This window comes from Haliotis rufescens, unplaced genomic scaffold (genome assembly GCF_023055435.1).
Source record: "Haliotis rufescens isolate VD_foot unplaced genomic scaffold, xgHalRufe1.0.p SCAF_15, whole genome shotgun sequence".
NCBI lineage: Eukaryota > Metazoa > Mollusca > Gastropoda > Lepetellida > Haliotidae > Haliotis > Haliotis rufescens.
Window position 1 is genome coordinate 27,719,508 of NW_025963835.1, and position 26,473 is coordinate 27,745,980.

At 40.9% G+C, this 26,473-nt stretch overlaps 1 protein-coding gene across 5 annotated transcripts in view; it reads left to right on the plus strand.

The window, feature by feature from the left end:
• LOC124140214 (kinesin-like protein KIF12) overlaps positions 1–26,473 on the plus strand; it is a 109,669-nt gene that overhangs the window by 5,281 nt on the left and 77,915 nt on the right. Inside the window, exon 1 of one of the 5 annotated variants that reach the window (XM_048396421.1) lies at positions 17,337–21,087. The exons of 3 other annotated variants lie outside the window; for them this stretch is intronic. In XM_048396421.1, coding sequence (XP_048252378.1) covers positions 20,993–21,087 — 95 coding nt within the window. In that variant the 5' untranslated portion in view covers positions 17,337–20,992. Of the gene's footprint in view, positions 1–17,336; positions 21,088–25,863; positions 26,047–26,473 lie in introns of those variants that run through there. One more of the 5 variants, XM_048396420.1, reaches the window with a different exon arrangement.

Below are 26,473 nucleotides of genomic sequence, written 5' to 3' on the forward strand. Positions count from 1 at the left end.
AAGTATGGGTTGCTGAAGACCTATTCTACCCCGGACCCGCTTCGGTTTTGCTGCCCGTTAAGCTGAAACGTTTTTACTATTACTGTGAGAAAATTTACCCTGTCAATTAAAAAATATCCTGCTAGCCAGTAAACTAATCACAACCATGTTACTGATAAGGACGAAACAAAAAAATTGACAACAAAAAATATATTTCACCTCGACAAACGAATGGCATTGGTGCAAACTCACCATTATACATTCATATATAATTGGGTTGGATTTATTTTCAATCTTAATTGACATGAAAGGGTATTTTAGGGGTGTTCTTTGATGCAAGGAGATCAGACAGTGGTGGGAAGAGCGACAAAGTCTTTGGCAAAGTTTTAACTTCACATCGCCAGAATGACGAACTAAGCTCTCCGTGATCCGTTCAAAATCTGCCTTCTTTGATCTAGATGGTCTCACACAGACAAGTATATTCACGTATATACAAGTAGGGGAACCAATATATTGTGCGTACTTGGTAGGTAGGTTGGGAGTTGAAGTGCCAGTGAGCGATTGTTAACTATGTGTCATGTCTTGGAGTGCTTGTCCCGCCATGGGGGATTCTTACGTCCATCGTCTGTAGCGAGTCCCTTTCAGGTAACGCTGCATACCAAGGTCGTAAATTCTGAATTATGAAGGGTATCCCACGTGCCCGGGTCTTATCATTGCGTTCTTTATAAGCGATATGGTGATAATACTTACCTCCAACTACCAGTAAATTAATCATTCAGTAACCCAAGGAGGAATATAACACGCAGTCATAACACTCTCTGTAACCTATTTGTCAAAACAACATGGATACGGTCATGGCAAATTTAGATACATGTCTTAGAATGTTTTATCACAGGCGAGTCCAGCTGTAACACTTGTGAACTCCTGAACTGACAACATGTACGAATATTTAGATTGTGTACGTGAGTTGAAAGTTAATTTAATATGTTGCATTCGGAATACACTTTGTTGGGGCTGGGACGGGTACCCGGGTCGGGTGGGTACTGACTACCCGGACCCGTGGTTATATTGTATAATGATAAAAATTATCTGGAACTCTGTGGTTATACTACAAGTCACTAATTCCTTCGGATTTTTCATATGGTTGAATAAAGATATAACTTAATTCAAATTCCGTGTATGAGTGACCAGATTGTTTAATACATGTATCTAAATACGTTTTGCCAGGGCTATTCTAAAAAAATTCCCAATCGTAGTAAATTTTGGCTCGTCCCAGCCCTACATTTTGTAGTACATCACACCTCGGCTATTTTGTAATGTTTTGGAACCAGGGAAACGGACGCTGTGACTTTTGGGGAGGTGAAGGTCACACGCAGGTGTCTGCGCTGTCGTAAAGGGTCAGCCTGTCTTAAAGGGTCAGCCGCGTTAAATTGTAACGTGAAAGAGTCGTTTTCAGTCTCGGATTTCACGACAGCTTGGTGCAATTGGTAATTACCCACTGCTTTTGCAGTGGTGGGTAGCGACCCGGCTAGAACCACTTAGCTTAGTAATAGAGGGGGATATATCAAGGCTTAAGTTGTTAAATAATCTTATTTTTAGATACAATTTGGATTCAACTGGTGCCTGTTGTTAACGGCAGCCAGAGATTTATTTCCAGTAATGAAGCAATTAGTTATGTGTTGGTAACAACACAGGGGAAAATAAAGACACAAGGATATTATTTCGTAGTTTATTAATTATACGACATTAATGTGTGTGTGTGTGTGTGTGTGTGTGTGTGTGGTGTGTGTGTGTGTGCTTATTGCAGATTTTTGTTGTCCTGTTTGCATGTCCTCACAAAAAATATAATATATACAAATTTTGTGATACAAAATGTTAGAAAAAATGTGCCTTTGTAGTAATGACCAGAAATATATCATGTTTTCAACAAAAATCTTCCCCGCCCTCCCCTCCAAATATGAAATGGCGGAGGTCTTGCTTAAAGGAGGTGACCAATATTTTTAAGCTCATGAGTTTATTTTAACATTATGTCCAAGTCCTCGAAGACTGCCATACTACAACTGTTTTAAAAAAAAGAGAATAATTCAACTTTGCTTTGAACTTCCTGTCATTTGTCACACCTGTCCTGCCTGCATGCTGCTAGTGCTAGCTGGGTGACTCTTGAGGTCTCCCCTCCAGGGTGAACTGTGTGTCTGCAGACATTCAGCAGACATGTCTGACTAGGTGTTGTGTCTAGCCATTCAGCAGATATATCTGAGTACCTGCTGTGTATGAAGTGATTATGCAGATGTGTCTGTAGTAATTCTGCATATGTATATGTATATGTATGTCCTGTGGTTGTGTTTTATGAACTTCATCAGATGTGTCTGATTAGCTGTTGTGTCTCTGGAAATTCAACAGATGTGTCTGATAAGGTGTTGTGTCTTTTCGAAATTCAGCAAATGTGTCTGATGAGGTGTTGTGCCTGTAGACATTCAGCAAATGTATCTGGTGAGGTATTGTGTCTTTTGGAAATTCAGCAAATGTGTCTGATGAGGTGTTATCTGCAGAAATTCAGCGGATCTGTTGTCTTGTACTTGAAGTACTTTGTCTGATGAGGTGTTGTGCCTGTAGACATTCATCAATGTGTCTGGTGAGGTGTTGTGCCTGTAGACATTCATCAATGTGTCTGGTGAGGTGTTGTGTTCTGTAGACATTCATCAATGTGTCTGGTGAGGTGTTGTGTTCCGTAGACATTCATCAATGTGTCTGGTGAGGTGTTGTGCCTGTAGACATTCATCAATGTGTCTGGTGAGGTGTTGTGCCTGTAGACATTCATCAATGTGTCTGGTGAGGTGTTGTGCCTGTAGACATTCATCAATGTGTCTGGTGAGGGGTTGTGCCTGTAGACATTCATCAATGTGTCTGGTGAGGTGTTGTGCCTGTAGACATTCATAAATGTGTCTGGTGAGGTGTTGTGTTCCGTAGACATTCATCAATGTGTCTGGTGAGGTGTTGTGCCTGTAGACATTCATCAATGTGTCTGGTGAGGTGTTGTGCCTGTAGACATTCATCAATGTGTCTGGTGAGGTGTTGTGCCTGTAGACATTCATCAATGTGTCTGGTGAGGTGTTGTGCCTGTAGACATTCATCAATGTGTCTGGTGAGGTGTTGTGTCTGTAGACATTCATCAATGTGTCTGGTGAGGTGTTGTGCCTGTAGACATTCATCAATGTGTCTGGTGAGGTGTTGTGCCTGTAGACATTCATCAATATGTCTGGTGAGGTGTTGTCTGTAGACATTCAACAATGTGTCTGGTGAGGTGTTGTGTTCTGTAGACATTCATCAATGTGTCTGGTGAGGTGTTGTGTTCCGTAGACATTCATCAATGTGTCTGGTGAGGTGTTGTGCCTGTAGACATTCATCAATGTGTCTGGTGAGGTGTTGTGCCTGTAGACATTCATCAATGTGTCTGGTGAGGTGTTGTGCCTGTAGACATTCATCAATGTGTCTGGTGAGGGGTTGTGCCTGTAGACATTCATCAATGTGTCTGGTGAGGTGTTGTGCCTGTAGACATTCATAAATGTGTCTGGTGAGGTGTTGTGTTCCGTAGACATTCATCAATGTGTCTGGTGAGGTGTTGTGCCTGTAGACATTCATCAATGTGTCTGGTGAGGTGTTGTGCCTGTAGACATTCATCAATGTGTCTGGTGAGGTGTTGTGCCTGTAGACATTCATCAATGTGTCTGGTGAGGTGTTGTGCCTGTAGACATTCATCAATGTGTCTGGTGAGGTGTTGTGTCTGTAGACATTCATCAATGTGTCTGGTGAGGTGTTGTGCCTGTAGACATTCATCAATGTGTCTGGTGAGGTGTTGTGCCTGTAGACATTCATCAATATGTCTGGTGAGGTGTTGTCTGTAGACATTCAACAATGTGTCTGGTGAGGTGTTGTGTCTGTAGACATTCATCAATGTGTCTGGTGAGGTGTTGTGTCTGTAGACATTCATCAATGTGTCTGGTGAGGTGTTGTGCCTGTAGACATTCATCAATGTGTCTGGTGAGGTGTTGTCTGTAGACATTCAGCAAATGAATCTGGTGAGGTGTTGTGTCTTGAAATTAAGTAGATATGTCTGATGTGGTTTTGTCTGTAGAAATTCAGGGGATGTGTCTGGTGAGGTGTCGTGTCTGTAGCACACCCATTTCTTTTATTTGTAAATTAATATACATAATAATACAGATCATATGAGATACTGCATCAATCCTGCAGCCTCACATTTCGTGTTAAGTTTTGTAACCCACTGTTTTCTCACTGAGCTACCGGGACAGGTGATGAGAAGTTGTACAGTTTATCATATCATGACTCCAGCTAGTCCATGCTGCACATGTTTTTTCTCTCACGCAGTGAGCAAATTCCTTTTATACCACGATACACTTTATTGTTTCACTATAAGGTCAGCTTCCCGAGGCAAGGGAGTTAACTGACTATAAAAGTCCAGTTTCCACCCTTGCCAAACTATGCTTGAATTCTATGGCTCGATCATAGCGCCACCAGAGGCTATTATGAGTTATGTCCCTTCTAAACCTCTCCTGAGGACAAATCAGATTCCACCTCTCGTGTCACTTGCATTTACTTCAAACAAAATGGCGCCGCCCAGTCAAGACGATATGATCGATAATCAAAATCTATATTGTGATAAAACAGGCCTTACATCGCGAAGTGCATCAAATCACGTGAGCACCTTGATTAAAATCATGAAAAGATTTGGAAAATATCTGTTGACAACAAGTTGGCTGTGCACATGCTTTGCAAATCCTGCAATCGACCGAAATCTGCATGACAGTTTACGAACCGGACTTCAATTTCGTTGCACGATTATGATTGGACTATGCATAGACTCGTTAGTCCAGCCAAACTGTAACTCCAAATTACCAGCCTAGTTCGGCAAGGGTGGAAACTGGACTTTCATAGTCAGTTAACTCCCTTGCCTCGGGAAGATGCTATAACTATAAAAGGTATGTCAGTGTTATTTTATCTGGTATTTCTTGCATTTAGACAGATCATAAGTTGGATAAAACATGCCTCCTCATATTGGTTGAAAATGTTAAACCTTAAGGTTTGGGCTTTTCCCTCAGTCATGGTTTTACTTTTTTAACCAATATGAGGAGGCGTGTTTTATCCTACACTGAAACAGTCTCCCTGCTGTCCCAGGGGATGTGAAGCTTGAAACTCCATCACATGACTCCGATTAGTGGTCATCATACCACCATGTTAATAGGACTGTGTGCACCCATTAGCATCCAGTAAATACAATTCTATGATTTTATCACACAAAGCTATCACTGCCATTTCCTAACTGAGTACACCCAAGCTGATAATGCTGCATCCTTCCCATCAGCGCAGTTGGACAGTCTATTGTGAGGTGATTGCTTCATCAAATAATCATCACCAGCACCCAGGGAGACTGTCAGAATCAGGGGGGGGGGAGAGCTGGTGTAATTGGGATTGGGGGATGGGGATGTGGAGAGCTGACGAGGTATACTTGCTGCTATGGCCTAGATTCGGATGTAGCTCTGGTGTCATTTTGACAGGTTGTGTTACTTCAATAGAATGTTTTTAAGGCGTTTTGATCTTTATTTCTTGGTTTACATATCCAAAGTACACTGTGGAGGTATATTTGCTGCAGTGGCCTAGATTCGGATGTAGCTCTCGTGTCATTTCGACAGATTTTATTACTTCAATAGAATGTTTTAGGCCTTTTCATATTTATTTATTGGTTAACATATTTGAAATAAACAAACATTGGTAGGTGGTCAAAATAAAAATAATAATAATATGTTGAAGTAGTATTGTTTGTAAGAGGTCACAGAATAGTTGATCACTTGCTTGATAGACATACTAGCATCTTCCCGAGGCAAGAGAGTTAACTGACTATAAAAGTCCAGTTTCCACCCTTGCCTCACTAGGCTGGAATTCTGGAGTTACACTTTGGCTGGACTCACGAGCATATGCATAATCCAGTCAAAATCGCATAACGAAATTAACATCGGGTTTGTAAACAACATCGATTTCAACGTGTAGATTTCGGTCGACTGCAGAATCTGCAAAGCTTGTGTACCGTCAACAAGGTGTCGACAGATATTTTACAAATTTTTACATGTTTTTAATCAAGGTGTTCAAGTGATTTGATACACTTCATAGATCTTGATTATTGATGACTCGGCGCTGACATTTTGTTTGAGGCAAATGCAAGTGATATGAGAGATGGAATCAATAGGAGGGGCATAGAAGGAACATGACTTGTCATAGCCACTGGTGGCACTACAATGGAGCCTTGAAATTCCAGTCTAATTCGGCAAGGGTGGAAACTTGACTTTTACAGTCAGATGATGTCGTAACTGCTGGACCGAACATCACAACGAGAGAAGATAGACGATAAAATCCATGGCAACTCTGAATAGTATACTAAGTAGGGTAAGAAATACATGACCAGTTTTATAACTAAATTGACAGGCACAAGAAAGCATACTCTTGAATACTGGATTTGACCAAAAAATTACAAATGTAGCAGCCATTAAATTTCCGAGTCCCGTGATGGGATTCGAACCACGGACCTTCTGATCCGAGATCGGATGCCTTGTCCACATGACCAAAGAGGTTAACCCCGTCAGCAAGCTGACAAGGTAAGGATGTCATCTGTGGGATGACTCCACGCCCTGCTACATACACCCCCGTCAACAGAAGGCACGTCCCGGGCCGCATAGTAGGGTACTGAGGCTTATTTTGCTCAAGTTTAATATGAACGTGCTCAGCCCTACGTTGGGCGCCAATGTCGCGGCCATAAAATTTTCGAGTCCCGTGATGGGATTTGAACCACGGACCTTCTGATCCGAGGTCGGACGCCTTGTCCACATGACCAAAGAGGTTAACCCCGTCAGCAAGCTGACAAGGTAAAGATGTCATCTGTGGGATGACTCCAAGCCCTGCTACACAAACATTATCAAAACATTACTAGGCTGAAAACATTTGCTGGAACACTGCAAATTTAGGGTCCATAACACTACTATAATTACTGCATTAAATACATCACCATTGAGTAAGAATTTCTTGTTTGTTTAATTTTTAGCCATTATCAAACATGGTTGTATACTTTCTTTGGCTTGGCAGTGAAAAAGTGCTGAAATACAGGAGTCAAGATATCTGCCATGTCAAGCAATGGTGACAGTTATCACACACATACAGGCCTGAAAGATGGGCTCCTGCCTGTGACACTATTAGTTATTATCCCCCTGGCACAATGCGGGGGGATAAAGCAATCAGCCAGTCTGTATGTCCGTCCGTCTGTCCGTCTGTCCGTCCGTAATCATTTCCTTTTCCGGGGCAGAATTCCAAAACCATTTATCGTATTTGATCGAAATTTGGCAAATCTATCAGGCACATACTGAAGTGGTGCCTTTTGATATTTCAGAATTTTCTAATTTTTATTTTTTTAAATTTTTATGGAATGAAGTTGGACATAGACTCAATTGGGGATGGGGTTCATTTCCGGGGCAGAATTCGAAAACCATTCAGTGTATGTGATCGAAACTTGGCAAAGCTATCAGGCACATACTGAAGTGGTGCCTTTTGATATTTTGGGATTTTTCTAATTTTTATTTTTTAAAATTTTTATGGAATGAAGTTGGACCTAGACTCCATTGGGGAACGGGTTTGTTTCCGGGCCAGAATTCGAAAACCATTCAGTGGGTAAACAATGTATGCTTCTTAAAGAACATTCAGCTGTTGACTCATTACATACAGAATTGCACATTTACTAGTGGTTACTTGACAGACAGCTGCCGGGGGGATATGTCATCTTTCTGATGACTCTTGTTTGTTTGTGTGAAATATCGTGACAGACACACCCAACTGTTCTCAATGTTGTTTCTAAAATTCCTTATTTGTGAAATTAAGGGTTGGTTTATAAGTAAACCATGTAATAAAATAACAAACGCTTTAAGATGATATAAAGATTTTGTCGTTTGTTGTTTAATGCCTCACTCAGCAGTATTCCAGCCATATGTAGGTGGCTTGTAAATAATGGAGTCTGAACCTGACAATCCAGTGATTGCATCATGAGCATCATCTACGACATTCAATTATGATAAATACTAAGACACTTTCACCACAAAAGCTACATTTTGGAATGACGTCCCCATCTCCATCTCTCTTGTCACTGGTCCTGTGTCCTTGGAACCTCTTCTGGGCCCACTTGCACAAAGCAATCTTAGGCTTACAATAGTCGTAGCGCTATGTTAAAGTATGGGAGTTACAATCATCTTGGCACTAAGATCGCTTTGTGCAAGTGGGCCCTGATCCGTGTCTGATGGAAGCATGTGACTTCCGACCACTATGTTGATCAGGTCAGAGATAGACCTGAGGGCTCCACAGTCTCACACAGGTAAATTCCATACAGTTCCGAGGGACAACATCTCTACGTATTGGTGGAATGTTTTTACAGATTAGTCTACCTCGGGTATATGGTAATCTGATTAGGCCAATGTGTAAACAGTGGTGGGGTTAATCCCTCCTTCCTGTGTGAGGCTACGTTTTGGATTGATGTCACCATCACAATTCTCTAAGTCGTATCACCAATTTGGCAAAGGATTTCTCTCACTCCTGGGTTCTGGGTACTTGGAACCTCTCCTGATCTGTGTCTGAGTTAGAAGTATTCAATTCAACTTCATAGTGTTCCAAGGGACAACATCTTTGTTTATTGGGAGAATGTTTTGGGAGATTAGTGTGCCTTGGGTTCTGGTAATCTGATTTGGGCAGTGTGTAAACAAACAGAAGTATTTAAGCAGCAGTGGTGGGGTTAATCCCTCCTTCCCGTGAGAAGAGGAGATCAAGGGAGGTAATACTGGTCGCTTGTCATAACACTGCAGGCAAATAGTGTAGGTAATACAACAATGCTTAACCGTACTTGATCCTCACTGGAATAACTAATTTGTAGACTAAATAAACTGACCAAACGTTTTGAATTGCGTGCCAGACTATGGTTGACAGATATTCAACTTGTCCACATACCAGAGGGAATTCTGGGTAAGATTACAGGTCCCCAGCAACCTATTCTTGTTGTAAGAGGTGACTAAATGGATTGGATGGTCAGGCTCGGTGACTTGGTTGAGTGCGTGTCGTCGTTGTATTTGTGTAGATCAGTGCTGTTGATAAGAAAACGTAAAACATACTTTATGGATAACAACTTCTGGTTTATTGCATCAGCGAAGTTTCACTGTAGATTTTTTTGAATGGTGTCAGAATCTACATTGAAACATTGTCTATGCAATGAACCATGTTAGGTCTTTGAAAGGCATTTAGAACTGATACCCATAAGGAAGATAATATATGGATGTCAACTACTTTATTATTAGGAACACAACGTTTCGGAGTTTATGCTTCTTACTCTTTCAACACCTGATAATAAAGAAGTTGACATTCATATTATCTCTTCCTGAACCAGACCGCCTCCGTGGTCTAGTGGTAGAGCGTCCGCCCGGAGAGCGGAAGGTCCGGGGTTCGATCCCGGTTGCGGCATACCAAAAGACGTTAAAAGATGGTACTTGTTGTTACCCTGTCTGGCGCTTGGCATTAAGGGGCTTAAACAAGGACTGGTCGGTTCGGAGTCAGTATACTGTGTCTGAGTGGGATATTCATGTTAAACTGCGGCATGGTATCTCAGTGAGCTAGCACTATAAATCGGCATCAGTCCGGACTAGTACAAGCAGCCACACAAACACACACACGTACATGCACGTTGCTATATTAGTGCAATAATCTTGGACGTGACGTTAAACCCCATTTCATCTCACCTCTTCCTGAACCATAAGTTGTTTTCCATGAAGTTGTATGTTTTCTTATTTACTCACATTTCTAGAATGCCAGTTAGATGCTTATGATATCAATCACTGAATTGTCTGGTCCAGACTATTTACATACTGATAAAATATTGCTGAGTGCAGCGTTAAACAACAAACAAACTAGGAATGTGACAAGTCCTGCTATTCTTCTACCAGATCTGGACCTACAATTCTGTTTAGTCACATGATGAAAACCTCACCATGGAAACAGTTTTGTTGGCGTGAAAGGGTAAAAGCATGTCCCCCAAGTAAAGCAAAATTACTTACTCTGTTAGATTCACCTGCAACTGTTTGGTTTGCTGTTAACGCTGCATCCAGCAATATTCCAACTATGTAAAGGCTGTCTGTAAATAATCAAGTCTGAACTAGACAATCCTGTGATTGACATCATGAGCATTGTTCTACGCAAAGGGGATATGATGACATGCATCAAACCAAGTCAGCGAGTCTGACCACCCGATCCCTAGATAGCAGCACAGGATTAATATGTGATCTCTTGATAGGAGCACATGATTAATATGTGATCTCTTGATAGCAGCACAGGATTAATATGTGATCTCTTGATAGGAGCACAGGATTAATATATGTGATCTCTTGATAGCAGCACAGGATTATTATGTGATCTCTTGATAGGAGCACAGGATTATTATGGAATCCCTAGATAGCAGCACAGGATTATTATGGGATACCTAGATAGCAGTACAGGATTACCATGTGATCTCTTGATAGCAGCACAGGATGATTATGGGATTTCTTGATAGGAGCACAGGATTATCATGTGATCTCTTGATAGCAGCACAGGATTATTATGGGATACCTAGATAGCAGTACAGGTTTAATATGGGATCTCTTGATATCAGCACATGGTTATTATGGGATCCCTAGATATTAACACAGGAATATTATAGCATCCCTAGATAGCAGCACATGGTTATTATAGCATCCCTAGATAGCAGCACATGGTTATTATAGCATCCCTAGATAGCAACACATGGTTATTATAGCATCCCTAGATAGCAGCACATGGTTATTATAGCATCCCTAGATAGCAGCACATGGTTATTATAGCATCCCTAGATAGCAGCACATGGTTATTATAGCATCCCTAGATAGCAGCACATGGTTATTATAGCATCCCTAGATAGCAACACATGGTCATTATAGCATCCCTAGATAGCAACACATGGTTATTATAGCATCCCTAGATAGCAGCACATGGTTATTATAACATCCCTAGATAGCAGCACATGATTATTATAACATCCCTAGATAGCAGCACATGGTTATTATAACATCCCTAGATAGCAGCACATGGTTATTATGGGACCCGTATACTAGTATATCAGCACTAGATCCTTGCAGGGCCTGAGTTGATGGGACCAGGATTGTGATAGGAACTGTAAGCCTCACAGCACAAGACCATCGCAGGAGCTCTGTGGACAGCAGCACATAGGTAGGAGTTATCAAGACAGGTGTCAGCCATGTTCATTGGTGGCTTGGATTGACAGCCACTGTTTGGTCACATGCAAGTGGCCAGGACGATATCAGGCTATTAAGAAACAGTCCAAAGCCCTAAATGAAGCAAGACTAGATTTTCCCCACATTCTGAATCCCCCTTGGGGGTCTTTTTCAATTTAAATGAAGTTGTTTGTTTCTATCAAGATTATATGTTTTCAGAGACTAAGTGTTAGTCTACGAAACAGTAGAAACTGTGATGTGTCTACCCTTTTTGTGCAAGGCCTCTACTGTGACAACACCCTCCTCTACTACATGAACACAACATCGGCATGCATCTGTCCTAATCAGATCCATACCTCACTGTTTGTGTCAACTCAAGGAGATAAACTCGCATTACTCAATTCACAATGTTTGAAAAGCTAACAGTCAAGACAAAAAAAAGGGGGTTCTGGTCTTTATCTGAGGGTAGATATGAAAACAAGGAGATAGGGTTGTGACCAGATGGTCGCCGAGCGGTGTAGTGTCTAGCTGAAGTAGAGGATCACACACTAAGACCGGGATCAGGGAGTCTTACCAACACTGTCGGGAACCTGTCTATGCAGGTGTGTGAGGGGCAGACGGGTCTGAGGGTAGGTCATAACTGGGTAATATATACAGAGGACCAGACAGTTCACTGTTGTAGCTAGGAGACTTTACAGAGCTTCCCCTGACTTTTATCAGTGTAGCAATCGTGGTGTCATGGGGTAGCTGGGGCTGGGACGAGTCCAAATTTATTACCCGGGTACCCACCGCCTATTGCCCGACCCTACCCGGGTACCTGCTGTAGGTCTCAAGAGATAGGTCCAAATGTCTGACTGGGAATAGTTTGACCGTAGCCCTGGCTAGTGTATTTAGATACAGGTCATGCATAAACTGAAGTTGACTGAAGTTTTATGTTTATTCCTACATATGCAGTCAGAAGGAATGTGTGCATAGTCAAAAAGAAATGTAAACATTAGTCACTTATAGTGTAACTGTAGAGTTTTGTCATTAACCAATATATCACGGGACTAACCACAGGTCCGGGTAGTCCTGTGGGTACCTGGGTCCTACTCAGTACCCACCCGACCCGGGTACACGAGTTACCCGTCCCAGCCCTAGGGGTAGTGTACATGACGATGCAGTCTGACAGTTGTATACTGAGGCAAGATATGTTCTGAATGTGACCTAAATTGATGGGACTTTTATTGGTCCATAGTGTTCGAAATTAAGCATGAAGATCAACTTCAAGGGTCCTTGTCATAAACCTTGTGTTGAAAGTTGAAGATATAGGGGGATTCTGGACTCCAGTACTTTTATTGGTCAGTAGAAATGACCTAAATTAGGGGACTTTTATTATTCCATAGATATGACCTATATTAATGGGACTTTTATTGGTCTATAAAAATGACTTAAAGTGATGTGACTGTTATTAGTTCATAAAAACGACCTGACATGATGTGACTATTAGTTCATGAAAATGAACTAAAATGATGTGACTATTAGTTCACAAAAATGACCTCAAAGGATGGGATTTTTACTTGTCAATAAAGATGACTTTAAATTAATGACTTTTATTAGTCCATAGAGGATATTTCACAATCAGCCTTTCCTGTCTACGGTAACTTCTATTATTGATACTAAGTGACTATAAAGGGATAGAAATTATCCTTGAAAATCTATTTGCCAGAAAAGTAATTATATAGGGTTACCCCTAAAAAAAAGTCCAATTACAATTGTATGTTAAACAAACTTTTTTCAGCCTAGCTGCAAAGTGGTAATATATGTCCCCGAATACAAGATGGTGGGTTGGAGGGCCACCCTGAGAAAAGATTATAATCAACAAAATAGGGAAATTACAAATGTCTGGGTGAATTATGTTCAAAAGGTAGTGATCGGACTGTTCAAACATTGGTCATGTGCATGCCCTTTTTAAGGTGCCGGAATTCTCTGTGCAGAGTTGCCTCCCTTGGGCAATCCAGAAGCCTGTGATTGTTGGCTCGATTTCCGGTTTGCCTCGGTTATATTTCTAGGTTTGTCAGCACCATACATGTGCTCATGGGTTTCACCAAAGTGAGACCAGCATTTACTTCGGGCTTTCCTCCCACATTTACCTGACACGCTGTGATATAACTGGAAGACTGTTCAAAACACCCCCTTTTTTCCATCTGATGACAATGTGTATGTATACTTGCTACCATGATAACATGTTAATTTGCTTGTTCAATTATTATTATCAGTGTTAGAAATTGGCACTAGTCCTGTAGTCCTTACCAAACTGCCCAATACTAAAGGTATCCTAAGGACTAGTAGATATTGGCCCATTTTAAGGGTTTTGCTATATGTTATCATTATAAGGACTAGTGGACAAAAACTGTTAGTTTCTAACCCTGATTATTTAATGGTTTTACATAGAGTGTTTGTGAATTTTTGGGTAGATTTTAGGATGGGACCATCTCTCCCACACTCTCCTGCCTCCTCCTCACCCCCCACCCCCAAACCATCACTGTACCTAAATAAAAGTGGCCGAAGTGGAACCCCACCCTTTTTTAAAATCCTGGATCCACCCCTGCCTGCCTGTTCAGATGTTAATGCCAAACTAGCTCACTTTCTCATCAAGGAGCTCTCTTAAATTTTTTCTTAAGCTAGTTCATCATTCATTTTAATATACTGCTCAAAAATGTTAAGAACAACAAGCGTGACAGAATAACTATAGTAATAGGAAAGAATCAGGTGGCCCTTAACATTTTTGAGTAGTATGGGCAGATATACTGCATCCAATTATTGTAAAAACCAACATATCATTAATGACTACCGACAAAATATTTGCTGATCACAAAGTGTTTGAAATGTGATATTTGGAGGAAATGGAGTATTTAGATAAATTCACTTTGAGTTTACTGATACCATGAAGTATTGATTTGGTGGTCAGTCTTGCACATGATGCTTCATTATTGGAGTAAACATTGACTATAATGTCCATATCTTTCTACTGTGAGGGAAACAATTGTATAGTTTTAGAGAGCAGAACAAACAGTGTATATTATGGTATTAATCTACTGGTAACTGATCGGTGGACTTGTTGACAGTGCCGCAATCAGGATTCAGACTGGGATGCCTGCCACACCCATTAGTAGATTGGTTGTATTGTGGGTAGACTGTATGTATTGTGGGTAGATTGGTTGTATTGTGGGTAGATTGGTTGTATTGTGGGTAGACTGGTTGTATTGTGGGTAGATTGGTTGTACTGTAGGTAGACTGGTTGTATTGTGGGTAGATTGGTTGTACTGTGGGTAGACTGGTTGTATTGTGAGAATATTGGTTGTATTGTGGGAAGACTGGTTGTATTTGGGGAAAATTGGTTGTATTTAGGGTAGATTGGTTGTGTTATGGGTAGACTAGTGGTATTGTGGGTAGATTGGTTGTATTGTGGGTATGGGTAGGTTGGTTATATTGTGGGTAGACTGGTTGTATTGTGGGTAGATTGGTTGTACTGTGGGTAGATTGGTTGTATTGTGGGGAGACTGGTTGTATTGTGGGGGGATTGGTTGTATTGTGGGTAGACTGTATGTATTTTGGGAGATTGGTTGTATTGTAGGTAGACTGGTTGTATTGTGGGTAGACTGGTTGTATTGTGGGGAGATTGGTTGTATTGTGGGTAGACTGTATGTATTGTGGGGAGATTGGTTGTATTGTGGGTAGATTGGTTGTATTGTGGGGGGATTGGTTGTATTGTGGGTAGACTGTATGTATTTTGGGAGATTGGTTGTATTGTAGGTAGACTGGTTGTATTGTGGGTAGACTGGTTGTATTGTGGGGAGATTGGTTGTATTGTGGGTAGACTGTATGTATTGTGGGGAGATTGGTTGTATTGTTGGTAGATTGGTTGTATTGTGGGGAGATTGGTTGTATTGTGGATAGACAGGTTTTAATCTAGATAGATTTGACCAAAAAAGGATGATGCAAGAGATTTCATGCAATTTTAACAAGACACAAGACAATTGACAATACTAAGATTACATTTTTTAGACTTAGATTCCAGTTTTCAGAATATTGATGTGATGCGTCTCTTTCACAAACAAGCAGTTTTCTTATCTGAATTGGAATCATACACTGCTTGAGACAAGAGCAGTGAGTAGCATATATTTGTTAGTTACAACATGGAGCGCCAACCATCATGTGCAGCTGCACTACTTGGCGCTGGGTGCAGCAAGTGCAGGTAAAATCCCACCTGTCTGAGAGAGGAAGCGATGAAGTTGGGCACTGTGCAAGGAAGGACAAGTTGACAGGGAAAGTGGAGATTTTACACCCACTTCCTACACTTTCCCTTGCTCTTTATAGTGTGTTGTCTGTGTTTATTGTTTAATGCTGTACCAATCTGTACAAAGTCACTTCCTATGACAAGCATAGGTATCTGGGGACCTATATTCTTATGTGGAATCCCCACAAGTCTGTAAGTTGTGATGGTGTGTAGATAAAGATGATGTGGTGACAGGCTATAGCTGAAATGTATTAAGGAATTGTTTCTTACAAGGTGTGTTGGTGATTTGTTGTAAGAAATGTGTAAACCAAGAAAAAGTAGGAAATGTTTCCCTTTAAGTGGAATGTGAGGAACAAGGAATAGAGTCTTAGAACATCATGTGGAGTGTCTACTCGGGTGGCTAGTTGGTTGGTTGGTTGGTTGGTTGGTTTGTTGTTTAACGCCGCACTCAGCAATATTCCAGCTATATGACGGCGGTCTGTAAATAATCGAGTCTCGACCAGACAATCCAGTGATTAATATCATGAGCATCGATCCATGCAATTTGGTTCGATGACATGCATCAACCAAGTCAGCGAGCCTGACCACCCGATCCTGTTAGTCGCCTCTTAGGACATGCATAGACACCTTTTACAGCAAGCATGGGTTGCTGAAGACCTATTCTACCCCGGAATCTTCACGGGGCTCGGGTGGCTAGTTGTTAAGGTGTTTATGTGTCACAAAGAGTCCTTGTTTTCATTTACAAGCTGGGTACAATTAATGTACAGTAGAACATGGATATAACGAATTACAAGGGACTGGAGAAATTAGTTCTTTATATACATTGTTCGTTATATACATTTTTGCTCGGAACCGTCCGCCATCTTGGATAAAAGAAACGCAATACAGTGATCCCTTGCTACAACGCTACCTTCGGGGTCCAAATAATTGATGAGCATTATAGATGATCAGCGGTTTAGCGAAGGTCAAGTCGTAGGTGGTTGATGACCAACAAAACAGTATACATGCTCTGCCTACCTAACACGATCTACGTAGTTGCAGCATTGCCCACCATGATACCATGTGCAAGTGAAGTGACACTTTGACATAATCTCGGGAAATTTATATTTGTCTCACAGGTAAGATAAGCATAAAGTTCAACAAGTTTGAATTGTCACCGCTGATTGTGCTGATTCGTCGCTCATTGCGTATAGCCATTTGTCAGTCACACTTGACACTGAGTGAGATTTCTCAGTTCGCTATACACGTCACTAATTAGTGGTATTTGGGCTTGTCGGGGATCAGGGTTAGTTCGCTGTAGAGAGTTCGTTATACACACACATTTTATATGAAAATATAAACTAGATAAATCGGGGATTTTGTAACAGTTCATTGTATCCATTTGCTCGCTCCATCTGTGTTCGTTATATCCATGTTCTACTGTATGTACAATCATTCTGGGTATTCTAACTCTAATCCTGGCCTCAGGCCTCACCCTTAATTCTTAATACTACGGTATTCGATGTTTCGTAGCGCCCCGCTCTAATAAGCGCCCACGGCGATATTTGCTAATGTATTGGCTAGTGAACAATCCCAATTAGCACCCCTTCTGATTGATCAATGTATGTAAGACTTATTTACTCGCATATGATACGAACTCGTGTGTTATATGTATGCACCCTTAATTATGGGCAATTAAATTCTGGAAACATATATCTGTCATATTTAAACATTTCAGACTGTCAGCATAAACCACAAAATTTATCTTTCAACCTTTCAACCAATTTATCTTTTTTCACCAAAATTATATTCTAATAAGAGCCCCCTATTTCTAATTTTGAAAGCGCCCTGAGTGCTTATTACGTCGAATACGGTAACCCACCGTAATCCTTAACTTGTCCCTCACACACTCATTACTTGTTTCTCATACTGTGAATTAACATAATCTAATTTAACCACTTGAATGTTAATATTTGAGTATAGATGTGATGGAGATCTTGATGGCACTTTGATAATTTATATTTGGAAAATCTTTATAATGATGTACAATTTTCGTAATTTCCAGTTACTTTTATCCTGGGTCAAGGTCATGGCCTCCAAAACAGGTCAAGGTCATATCACAGGAATTAAAATACTGCAGCTGGATGAAACTTGGTACATGTCATCTTTAGGGGCCAATCTCTTAATATGATATTGTGTTGAAGTCTTTTTATCTGTACCGGTAGAGAGGATGTGATTTGAATAGTTTGAGCAATCTTCTTGATAATAAATGATGACATGGAGAGTTGGAGTAATTAAATTGGCACCTCTCTCTCTTCAAAGAAAAATATATGGACCCTATGAACCTCTGGATTATTAAAATACAATCTTAGAAAAACATACACTCTGAGAGATGACAGTGACCCGCAGAAGTGATGTTCTGGATGTTGTGTAGACTCAGTCTAACTTGGCAGCTCTCTCTCCTCTATCTTAGAACATACACTCTGACAGTTGACAGTGACCTACAGAAGTGATGTACAGGACATTGTGTAGACTCAGTCTAACTTGGCAGCTCTCTCTCCTCTATCTTAGAACATACACTCTGACAGTTGACAGTGACCTACAGAAGTGATGTACAGGACATTGTGTAGACTCCGACTAGCTTGCCACCTCTCTCTCCTCTATCTTAGAACATACAATCTGACAGTTGACAGTGACCCACAGAAGTGATGTACAGGACATTGTGTAGACTCGGATTGACTAGCCATCTGTCTCTCCTCTATCTTAGAACATACAATCTGACAGTTGACAGTGACCCACAGAAGTGATGTACAGGACATTGTGTAGACTCGGACTAACTTGCCACCTCTCTCTCCTCTATCTTAGAACATACAATCTGACAGTTGACAGTGACCCACAGAAGTGATGTACAGGACATTGTGTAGACTCAGTCTAACTTGGCAGCTCTCTCTCCTCTATCTTAGAACATACACTCTGACAGTTGACAGTGACCTACAGAAGTGATGTACAGGACATTGTGTAGACTCCGACTAGCTGGCCACCTCTCTCTCCTCTATCTTAGAACATACAATCTGACAGAGTTAACACAACAAAACCTGTCCACAGAATAAACTACCTCACTTTCATATCCTGTGGCAGGTCTGTAGATACAATATTTACTGTACCTAACAGGCCGCAGTATTTTAGTGGGGGTCTAATGAGGTTGTCATTTATTCTGGTGTTATCTGACTCTGCTAACCCAGTAATGTTGCTGGTATGGGCAGCTTATCTGAACTGTGTTTATATAGGCTATTTCCACCCCTGTCACCTCTCACAGGGAAAACATTTTGTATCACAGTTGTACCCAACATGGCCATGACGAAATGTCCTGGATTAGTTCTTCTAGATGAGGAATCTCACTGGTGATCCTCAAGGACTACCATCAAGGCTGTAGTGACCCCTGCTACCATCTTTAAGCTTAAGCCATAGGTTTGGTTCCTTGTCAATGGACGTTGTCATTAACAAGTGTCACTGCATTGTACCAGAAGTACTGGTGATGGTTTTGCAACCATTTGGAAATACTGCTGACAATGTTTTTGTGTGCAAGCCACATGGATGTTCTCTTGATGCTACAGCAAGTACTGTTCATGATGGTTCAAGCCATTCGGTTGTACTGTAGACAATGTTGTAATGTCATGACAACTGGATGTAGTGTTCCGATTGTCTTTTGCCAGAATCTTGGAGAATCGTTTTGTTGCCTGATCATTGGTCATCTGTAATACAGAGGAACATCAACGCAATAAGTGAATGGATTCATCTCCTTTCCATCCTTATCTGATGAATTTTTGTGAACATGTACCGGTATATTTTCCAAACCTACCCCACAATAATATTGCTGAAACATTGCTAAAAGTGGCTTCAAGCCAACTCACTCACTGACCATTCCAAACTGTCATTACCAGGGGAGATGATATCTTTTAACTGCTTTGCTTTGTATTAAGTTTGACAGGTGTATTTTTGTGATTATCGCTTTCTTTGTTCATTGGATATTCCAAAAAATACTTATATATAAATTTATCTGTCATAAATGTGTTTGTTCAATTAAATCTTGAGCTATAAATTCCGGTTGATATGGTTTGATATACAGGTATTAAATATGATAAACCTTAGCTTTACTACACAACATAAGGATTATGACTTTATGGTGCTTTATTGAAGTTTGTTCTTCGTACTTAACACGTTTTATACCTGGCTGTAAACCAAGATAAACTGTCCAGTAGTAGACCACGGTGTGAGGTGCCCTGTGCTGGTGGTGTTTAATCTTCGTAATACATACTTCCTAGATATTGTCCATTGAGGTCCACTGTGTGGAGTTTATATTGGGACGGACAGTACAGCTGTATAGTTGGAACAGTGATTACACGTAGAGGTACTGATGACAAAACTCTGGTCTTGTGGAGAGACTAGCAACAGGACTCGGATCTTGTGGAGCGACTCGTAACTATGGAGTGAATAGTGACAACTCTAGTCATCTGTAACAGAACTCTGGTCTTTTGAAGTGACTAGTAACAGAGGTCTGGTTTTGTGGATGGACTAGTAACAGAACTCTGGCCTTTTGAAGTGACTAGTAACAGAGGTCTGGTCTTGTGGATGGACTATAAACCGAGATCTGGTCTTGTTGATGGACTAGTAACAGATCTCTGGTCTTGTGGATGGACTAGTAACAGATCTCTGGTCTTGTGGATGGACTAGTGACAGAGCTGATTTTGTTGATGGACTAGTAACAGAATTCCTGTCTTGTGGATGGACAAGTAACAGAGCTCTGGTCTTGTGGATGGACTAGTAACAGAGCTCTGGTCTTGTGGACGGATTAGTAACAGAATTTCTGTCTTGTGGATGGACTAGTAACAGAACTCTAATCTTGTTGAGTGGCTAGTAAACAAATGGAATAACTCAGTAACTTGTTTTGTGAAGTAACTAGTAACAGAACTCTAGTGGCTAGTAATTGAACTGAGGTCTTATTAAGTGACTCATAAGAACTCTGGTTTTGTGGCACGACTAGTAACAGAAATCTGGTCTTGTGGAGTGACTTACTCAAACACGTGGCAGAGCCAAGAACGACTTCTTTTATTTGTCAAACCCAGAAGCAGGTATTTGGTAACAAACTTTGTTTCATTGTATAAATTGTCTCAGGGCTAGACATTGTGTGTATAAGCTGTGGCACAATGTAGATGGGTGTCGTCTTGGTAATTAGAAGCTCCACAGGGATGATGCCTTGTGTCTAATTGATCAGCAGGTGCTTGATTCAAGGTATACCTGACATTCATTCTGAGACTTTCACATCTGAGGACGAACCTAACAGTTGAGGGACATTTAACGCTTGGAAGATATAATATTTTGGTTGGCTTAGTAATTTTGAAAAAAGACATTTAAGCTGGCCAACATGAAGGATAAGAAGAAAAAGACCAAGAAGAAAAAGGTGGTTGATTCTGATTCTGATTCTGATCTTGATTGGGATGAATACCTGGCCAAGTTTGGGTGAGTTACCACTTCAGGGTCATATTACACTGAGTTCCAACCCCAACACACACCCCACGCTCCTTTTGAACATAACATACTTGAAGGTCTGAATATAAAAAAATGAAAAAAAATCTTTGCTTTACTGAAATAGTCGTGAATATTGACAAATCCTGAAACTGAAGGTAAAATATTCAGAATGTGAAAAATTACCATTTGGATAAATAAGCATTATGTATAGTAAAATGTTCCTTTTCGGTGAATATTATCTGAAAAAGACTTTCAGATTGTTTTATTTTCTAGTACATTGACTGACTGTTATCCAAAATGTCCAAATATTATTTATTTTAAATGGTAATGAAAAACATAAATGTTATTTTAAAAGTTGATCAAGTCATGAATATGTCTCACTGTCGGTCATCTCTGACAAAGTCACTGTGACATGGGTTTCTGAATATCTTAACACTGCATAAATCAGTGGAAAGTCCCCAGGACACTATAATCTCTTGCTTCAGGTGGGGCTTGAAATGTGTGCCATCTCTTAAATGCCCACTTAAATGTGCAGTGTTTATATCAGTGTTAAATGTCATCCAGTAAGTTTGATGTGCTTGTCACTTTTCCTTAAGATGTAATAATGTGTGACAGTGTCCTAGAATATCTGTCTCTTGCTTCAGGTAGGGCTTGAAATGTGTTCCATCTCTTAAATGCCCACTTAAATGTGCAGTGTTTATATCAGTGTTAAATGTCATCCAGTAAGTTTGATGTGCTGGTCACTTTTCCTTAAGATGTAATAATGTGTGACAATGTCCTAGAATATCTGTCTCTTGCTTCAGGTAGGGCTTGAAATGTGTTCCATCTCTTAAATGCCCACTTAAATGTGCAGTGTTTATATCAGTGTTAAATGTCATCCAGTAAGTTTGATGTGCTGGTCACTTTTCCTTAAGATGTAATAATGTGTGACAATGTCCTAGAATATCTGTCTCTTGCTTCAGGTAGGGCTTGAAATGTGTTCCATCACTTAAATACCCACTTAAATGTGCAGTGTTTATATCAGTGTTAAATGTCATCCAGTAAGTTTGATGTGCTGGTCACTTTTCCTTGAGATGTAATAATGTGTGACAGTGTCCTAGAATATGAACAAACGTGAAATGCTGATATCGATGGCTGTTGACATTGATAGTGATACCTGTTGATACTGTCAATGATACCTATTGATACTGTCAGTGTTTGTTTGTTGTTTTATGCCGCACTCGGCAATTTTCCAGCTATATGACGGTGATCGGTTAATAATTCTGGACCAGAAAATCTTGTGATTGACATCAGGAGCATCGATCCATGCAATTAGGATACAATGACATGCATCAACAAAGTCAGCGAGCCTGACCACATTTAGAGTTCTGAATGGTATTTGATGGATTAATCTTGTATTTCATTTTAGATTTTGTTGTACATGTATGTCTACTGCATAATGTGCACACCCCTCTAGGGTATTCATTGTTTGTTGGGGAAAACATTTGAGCATTATGAGCAGAATGTTTTTTACATTTTATCCCTTCAGCAAAGTCAGGTAAACGATCAGATGATAACAAACATGGCCTACTTGATTAGTACTTCAGTATGGATTTGTTGACATGATATTTCCGGTGTTACGTGCTCACAGTAATGTGTTTGCGTTGGGGAAAAAAACCATCAAAACTCATAATGGCATGAATAATTGACACCGCCCTTTCAACAGCTACCGTATTCGACAGAGGGCCCAGGCGCTCTCAAAATTAGAAATAGGGGGCTCTTATCAGAATATTATTTAAATGAAAAAGAGTTAAAAGATAAATTTCGTGGTTTATGCTGACAGCCTGAAATGTTTATGTACGACAGATATATTTGTCCAGAATTAAATTGCCCAGAATTAAATTGCCCAGAATTAAGTGTGCATATAACACATGAGTGCGTATTATAAGCGAACATTTGTCTTGTGTACATTGATCAATCGGAAAGGGGTGCTAATTAGGATTGTTCACTGGCCAATATATTAGCAAACATCGCCGTGGGCGCTTATTAGAGCGGGGCGCTTATTACGTCGAATACGGTATGTCTTTTTTAATAAAAAGTGCCATGAAAATACGCTGCTTGAAATCACAATATAATTTGGAGGAAATATGTCTATATGTGAATGTTAGATGTACATCTATGCTGTGATGTGTATCTGATACGTTTTCTAAATTAAACGTTATCCCCCTACGTATCGGGCATATTTTCATCCGTACAAACACTGATACGGCTTTTATCTGGAACACTGTTACTATGAGTGAGTGAGTTAGTGAGTTTGGTTTTACGCCGCTTTTAGCAATATTCCAGCAATATCACGGCGGGGGACACCAGAAATGGGCTTCACACATTGTACCCATGTCGGGATTCGAACCCGGGTCTTCGGCGTGACGAGCGAAAACTTTAACCACTAGGCTACCCAACCGCCCCAGTTACTGTGATGTCATGAAGTGACGTGATGTTGATGACTGTTTCACAGACTCTTGATATCTTTTATTGATTCTTAGCCATTAATTGTTGATCTTAGTGCTGTTGTCAATGCTGTTGATGATAAACTCCCCAGTGAGCTGCAAGTGTTACGGAATGTGCCGGAGTGGCATCTGAGAGTGAAGTGATTATGTTGTGATTATGAAAGCTGCTAAGTAGAAATCAATGACTGTCCAGGTAGTCTGAGAATTCAGGGCATACACATGTCGTACAATGTGGGTGACACATTGATTGTACAGTTGGTACCCATCTGGGTGCTGTTGTACAAAATAATCTTAGCCATTTGACTGTTGTAAGTGTATTCCTATCTGGTACACACACACCCCCCCCCCCCCCCCCCCCCCCCCCCCCTCTCCACACACACATACTTTGTATTCCTAATTCCTACCTGGTACCCACCTATGCATTATCATTATATTCTTACCTGGTACCCACCTATACACTCCTATTCCTATTTGGTATCCAAGCATAGGTATGTTGCTACATTGTTCTTGCACACATATGTATTCCTACCTGGTATGTACACACATATATGTATGCATTCCTGCCTGGTCCCTACACACATATGTATTCCTACCTGGTACCCACCTACCCTTGTATTCGACCTGGTACCTACACATGTCATTCTATTTGGTACCCATCAACACGTATGTGTTCATACCTGGTATCCCCCTTCACTTTGTATTCCTACCAGGTACCCACCTATACACTCCTATTCCTATTTTGGTCTGTACCTACCTATACACATGCAGTTCTACCTGGTGTATATGCATTCCAACCTACCTACACATGTTCACTCCTACCTGGTACCCACCTATACACATGCATTTCTACCTGGTGCTTATGTATTCCATCCTCCCTACACATGTTCCCTCCTACCTGGTACCCACCTATACACATGTAGTTCTACCTGGTGCTTATGTATTCCATCCTCCCTACACATGTTCACTCCTACCTGGTACCCACCTGTACACATTTAGTTCTACCTGGTGCTTATGTATTCCAACCTTCCTACACATGTTCACTCCTACCTGGTACCCACCTGTACACATGTAGTTCTACCTGGTGTATATGTATTTCAACCTACCTACACATGTTCACTCTTACCTGGTACCCACCTATACACATGTAGTTCTACCTGGTGTATATGTATTCCATCCTCCCTACACATGTTCACTCCTACCGGGTACCCACCTATACACATGCAGTTCTACCTGGTGTATATGTATTCCATCCTCCCTACACATGTTCACTCCTACCTGGTACCCACCTATACACATGCAGTTCTACCTTGTGTATATGTATTCTACCCTACCTACACATGTTCACTCCTACCGGGTACCCACCTATACACATGCAGTTCTACCTGGTGTATATGTATTCTACCCTACCCACACATGTTCACTCCTACCTGGTACCCACCTATACACATGTAGTTCTACCTGGTGTATATGTATTCCATTGTGGGATGGGGGGCGGTTGGGTAGCCTAGTGGTTAAAGCGTTTCACTCATCACGCCGAAGACCCGGGTCGGACATGGGTACAATGTGTGAAGCCCATTTCTGGTGTCCCCCGCCGTGAAATTGCTGGAATATTGCTAAAAGCGGCTTAAAACCATGCTCAATGTGGGATGTGAAGGCAACCACAGCAATGTAGTGTAGATGTGTATCCAGCTGTAGCTTGATCTCCGAGCTTTTCCCACATTGATCTCACTGACTAATTGCAGCCAAGGGGGAGGGAGCGGAGAACCACTTCCTCCACTTAGAGTGAACAAGGCAACTAGGTAACACAAAGAAGGTAGATCTGATATCGGCAGGGGTTATGAAAAGTGAAAATAGAAAAAAAACATCACCTTAGCTTCTTTCATGTCCTTTACTGATCAGCTGCCAGCACCATGATGCATATCTCACGTTGCTTGATCTCAAGTCAACCGAACCGCCTCAAATCAGATAACTTGAAGCCAGGACGTCAGCTAATAACCTTCTGATAGATGCTTTCTGATATGGACTTGGTGGAACTTTGTTTTCTTTTGCTAACAGAACCAGGAACAAAGAATCAGCTTTGTTATTGCAAATTGACCTGAACAATACCGTTTTCCAATAAATCTTTGCAGTTGAAAGCAATTGAGTGGAGTAGAGTATAGAGCTACGGCAATTAGCTGGCTAGTGGGGGTGACGTGCTACCAACAGTTGGAATATGAGCTGCATGTTTTCCTAGCGAGGACATTCACTGGTGCAGTGTATGATGTGGATCTAGAGGGGGGATGATTTGGAGTTAAAGACTCTTGACAATGTTGGCGGACACAGACATGCGTGAACTCTCTAACTTGTCGACACACGAGTCGCGAATGTCGTTGACGTCTCCGGAGTCCCGCATGTCCAATGGGATGGACTCCGACTCGGTGCTGGACTGGAAGGATTTACCTAACAACAAACCACCTCGTATTGGGTAGGTGATGTCGGAGTGCTGTAGGATATGGACACAGTTTATGTGGACCTCAGTTACTGATGTTTGTTGTCTACTGCTGCAAACCTGACTCAGATTACATTGCTATTCAATATGGTGGTTACACCTGCTCTATGAATGCAGAATATCAACATTTAATTTAATCAAAACCAGCCTAGATTATTAAAATAGGCAAGTTTAGCCAACTAAATTATGAAATCAGCATTTTAAAAAATAGATGGGAGAAATTTATGGTGTAAACATAGCAGATTTCATTGTGTATATGTTAGTTTACATGGTGGTGAACTGGTGTAGAACTTTTTTTTTGGTAATTTGTTTGTGAGTGAATATGTTGTAGATGTATGACAGTTTTTTCTTTGAGACCTACCGTACATAGATGAGTGGAAGAAAAATTATTAGCTTTTCATAT